Source organism: Myotis davidii, unplaced genomic scaffold, assembly GCF_000327345.1.
Source record: "Myotis davidii unplaced genomic scaffold, ASM32734v1 scaffold1524, whole genome shotgun sequence".
Taxonomy (NCBI): Eukaryota; Metazoa; Chordata; class Mammalia; order Chiroptera; family Vespertilionidae; genus Myotis; species Myotis davidii.
In genome coordinates this window covers 192,439-197,360 of record NW_006295558.1, presented here as the reverse complement: position 1 = coordinate 197,360, position 4,922 = coordinate 192,439, and the positions used below count along the sequence as shown (strand labels likewise).

General features: G+C 36.6%; 1 protein-coding gene across 3 annotated transcripts in view; it reads left to right on the top strand.

The window, feature by feature from the left end:
- The window catches only part of WDR72 (WD repeat domain 72), a 182,279-nt gene that overhangs the window by 4,969 nt on the left and 172,388 nt on the right, over nt 1-4,922 (top strand). For 2 of the 3 annotated variants that reach the window (XM_015568065.1, XM_015568064.1), the window contains exon 2: nt 858-964. In XM_015568065.1, coding sequence (XP_015423551.1) covers nt 858-964 — 107 coding nt within the window. Of the gene's footprint in view, nt 1-857; nt 965-4,922 lie in introns of those variants that run through there. The other variant, XM_006770160.2, reaches the window with a different exon arrangement.

Here is a 4,922-nt window from a genome sequence, read left to right as displayed (position 1 = left end):
TGAATTAATTTGTTCTCATTGATATGGTTGGGTTATCATCCACATACATCTATGTCTGCAGAGTTCAGGAAAACAAACATCATGAATATTAATTCTTTAGGAAATTAGATTTTTATTACACATGAGACAAGTTTTACTAACCACACACTTTCTAATTATTCAAATTAAATTTTAGTCTCTTAATACAACTTCTCCATTTCAGGGGATCTTGCATGTTTTCCATTTTATAGTTTGATTTTTATAATCAAGTTTTACAAAATAATGAGGAATAGACTTCTTTCACAAATGAAATAATGGAAGGATTAGGCCTCAGTGCCATAGTTTTAAATTCACAGATTAGAAAAAAAAACTGGCGTTTTAAATAATGGCTTAGTTGCAATTTCATTTTTAATATAGAAAAGTTTATTTCAAAGGCAGGAAGTCAAGTAAGGAATTATAATGGTTAGAAAAGGAAAATATTTTTTGTGTGTTTTGTAAACTCATTTCTGAATTCTGAAACTAGCATATTAATATCCTACTATCATATGAGGCACATTTTGTGCATAATAAACATCAACACTGACTTATTTGTATTCAAAAGCCAGATGTTGCAAAACTGGTCTGGCCACCTTCTAGGTTTCATAGTGGATACAAAACCAAAAACAAACCAAAAAATTTATACAACACAGTTCCTTTACTTAGGAGTTTATTGTTCTGTGGATTTGGCTATGCCACGTATCAGTTTTCCTGGTGTATGTAACACAACACAGCAGGATTTCCTGAGCAGAATTTTAAGTATATACGCGTCGTGCATATTTTGGTATGTCTTTAAATGAAATGTTTCCAGCTCTTTAAAAGCTTCCCCTCATCATTTTCAGATTTCAGCCAAAGAGCTTCTGTTTGGTCATTCAGCTTCAGTAATATGTGTGGCGCGAGCCAGAGACTTCTCTAAACAGCCCTATGTCGTTAGTGCTGCTGAAAATGGGTAGGTACGATGTGCGAAACTTTGTACACGTCTCCATGTCCTCCCTATTTGTAAAAACTGATGGGGCACAGAGTTCGAGGGTCAAAGGAAACCGTAGTGGTTCACATGTTCCTTTTGAACATAGATTTTGAGTGGTTGAGTCATTTGTGTGATGGTCCCGAGGAATGTAATCAGTGCTATGGCTCCCAATATCGAAACATCCCAGTGCGTGTGTAGCCTGCCTTCTGGCAGCCTCACTGTGCAAAGGACACTGGCAAATGCCAGCGATTATAGAATTGAAAGTGGAAAAGTCGGGGCGCTTGTCTTTTTTCATGTAGCAACTCACTTTGAGCTCTTAAGCAAACCCATCCAAGCCTTCGCCGTTCTGCGAAACAATTCAGTTGTTACAATCCTCATGTTGTACACTTGTCTGAAGTCATTATACAATGAACAGAGGAGAGGATTCAATCGTAAGTGGAATGGTGGGAGAGAGAAGGGAAAGGAACATAGACAGTGATTTGGGTCTAGGAGAAGCTAGCCCCCACTGATGAGTTATTTGCCAGAGTATCCTCAAGAGTGCAAAATGGAATTAGCATGCATTTGTGAATGAGGGATTGGGTTGCTGGTTGAAACAAGAGAACCCCTCCTTTTTTGGTTTTAATCCGAAGAGAAATTACATGGCTCTAATTTCTGACAACCAAAATAATGAGGAACCAAGGGTCCAACCTGGAGAAACTAAATAGTTTATGACAAAACAGCTAGAAGAACTAATATCTAAAAAGTACTTATTGACATAGCTTGTACCAAGGAAGTACCTATTCCCATGATTGTTATACTTAGAGAGATTGAATTTTGGACAAGGCTGAGTAAAGTGAAATGTCTTAGTACCTTCTTTTTTAACAGTTGCAAGTAATTCTCATACAGTAGGGCTGCCACAAAACCTGCTACACATACTGAAATATGTATTCCCACTCTAGAGAGTTTGGGTGTGTGTGTGAATTTTTCCTGAGTCTACTTGGAGAACTGAAAGAAATCATAGCTATGTGAGAAATAGATCTGAACTGTAACTGAGTTCCAGATTGAGGTTTTTGCCCACAGTGGTCTAGCTCCAAAAAAGAGTCTAGAGTTAATGGACATATTCTTGATGATTGATGAATTCAGCTGTATGAATCCTGTGAATATGATTATTAAACAGCCAAGGAGTCTAGTTTGGTCTTCCTTTTCCAATAGAATTTGAGTTTTCTAGACCTCTGTGTATTTGGTGTCCAAAACGTATCCTGCATCTATAATATATTTCTTAGAGCTACTGCATATTTAACATATTCTAATTTAATATCTTAGAAATTATGAAAATTACTAGACTTGGCCTATTATTTCCCAAACGACAATGATTTTGTATAGTTTTCAGAAGTCCTAGGGTATGGCTGGATGCTTAGCCTTTTTGCCTCCAAGATGATCAGAGGGGACATAAAATTGCCTCATTACCCAGTTTTTCATGTGTTTTCCCCCCTAAGTATTAAATGTATAAGCATAAATCCTAAGATTCACGAATCCCAGTAAATTCTGGGGTAAATGAAAGGAAATAGACAATTTGAGACCTGATTATGATACAATGGAGTGCCAAAGAGAGAGCGAGAATAAGAGAGAGAGAGAGAGAGAGAGAGAGAGAGAGAAGAGAGAGAAGATCCTAAAGTAGTCAGTGAGAAAAGGCATTGTTTAAAAAGGAATGCTAATTAAACTGAGCTGACTTCTCAACACTAAGTGAAAGTAGACACAGGGAAACATCTTCAGATGATATCTATCAATTTAGAAATATATCTCTAGCAAATATACCTTCAAAACACAGGGCAAAATAGTAACATTGAAGTCAAATACTAGTAAAACTTTCCTTCGCTGCCAACAGATGTTCTATAAGTAACAAAATTCTAAATTATCTTCTTGAGTAAGGACAGTGATTTCAGAAGGAAAATCCGAGATGGGAAAAGGAATATTGAACAAAAAAAGAGCAAATATTTTAAAAATGCAAATAAACATTAACTGTAAGACACAATAATATTTATTTACACTCCCCACCCCATCGCCTCACAGTCCTAATCAGCAGTTTCATACAATAGTGTAGTGATCAGATTCCAAGTGTTCTGGTATTTAGCAGTATGTGAAGATGTTGATTAACCTTAGACTTTAAGCCAGATGTACATGGTGACATTTCTAGGGTACCTGCTAAAAGAACAAACAAAAGAAATAAAAACAAAACAAATAGAATATATAACTTCCGACTTAAAAAAAGAAAAGAACATCATGTTGTTTAATCCAAACAAGACACAAATTAAATGGGACAAATAGAAAACACAAAAGAAGATAGTTGAAATAACTTGGAATAGAACAGCAATCTAAATTATGTAAAGGTTCTAAGCCCTTCAATTAAATTACAAAGATTGGCAGACAATTAAAAATAAAACACGAACCGGCATAAGGACATGGAGAAGTTAAGTGGAAGTGGATGGAAAAAATATTTATCAGATGAATAACTACCAAAATAAGGTTGATATAGTAGTATTAATATTTTGTGTTAATAAATATTTTATATTAACACATATTCCTTAGGGCAAAAAGTCTTGGTATTGATAAAGAGGGCTTTTGCATATCAGTAAAACTTTTAAGCACCAGCAAGAGATGAGACTAAAGAGATCGGCAAACATCCTCACTGGAGTTGCATCAGATTACCTGCACAGCTTTTTAACTAAAATGTGTGGGCCCCACCTTGGAGGAATGGGTTGAGGTTCAAGCATTTGCATTCTCTAATACCCTCCTGGACATTGCTGGAATATTCTAAGACATTGCTCATGCTGCCGGTTCAGAGAACAGATTTGGAGTAGAGAGGGCAGAAACATCAGCGTCACTAGGGGAGCTTTGCCTGATGCCCAGGCCTCAAGCCTGGACAATATGATTTAATTAGCCTGGCTTGATGTCTGGGTTGGGTCCCAGATATCAGTAATTTAAATATATATGTATGTGTGTGTGTGTGTGTGTGTGTGTGTGTGTATACACACACACATATATATATATATTATTGTATTCAGAGAGAGGGAGGGAGGGGGAAAGAGAGAAACATCAGTGATGAGAGAGAAATCATTAATCGACCGGCTCCCAAATCCCTCACTTGGGATCAAACCCGCAAGCTGAGCATGTGCCCTGACTGGAAATTGGACTCTGACCTCCTGGTTCATGGGCTGATGCTCAATCACAGAGCCACTCTGGCCAGGCCAGATATTAGTACTTTTGAAAACTCCCTGATAATTCTAATGGATAGCCAGAGTTGAGAACCACTGGTTTAGAGATAGACTTACCTAGGAACAGGTTAACTGACCAGGAGATGTTCAAAACTCCACGCCCTAGGACTCCAACACAGAATTACGAATTTAAAATTTCTGACAGTATTTTTTGAACTATTCCCAGAAGAATTGAGAACCATGCTGATAAACTCAAATTCCTTTAGAGATAAAAATTTTATATTGATGACTGCTTAAGATTCTATTTTTTTTCACTTTTGACATACATTTGTTTTTTTCGTTTTGTTTTGTTTGTTGTTTTTTTTTACCTTTGAAATACATTATTTCACTTTCCACCATTCTTTCAGTCTTTTTTTTCAGACACACACAGATACTCTCACTCATGACTCAAGTTATTTTGGGAATAAGGTTGGATATTAACAGAGATGAAAAAACATGAATATTTTCTTTCTAGAACATGGTTTCTTAACCTTAGTACTCATGACATTTGAACCACTAGAAAATTCTTTGTTGTGGGGATCATCTTCTGCATTCAGGATGTTTAGCAGCATTCTGGTCTTTCTCCACTAGATGCCAGCCGTGTGTCCTAAATTGTGACAACCCAAACTGTCTCTAAACGTTGCTAAATACCCTTTGTGGGGCTAAGTCACCCAGGTTGAAAATCACTGATTTAAAAATTGAGACATGGT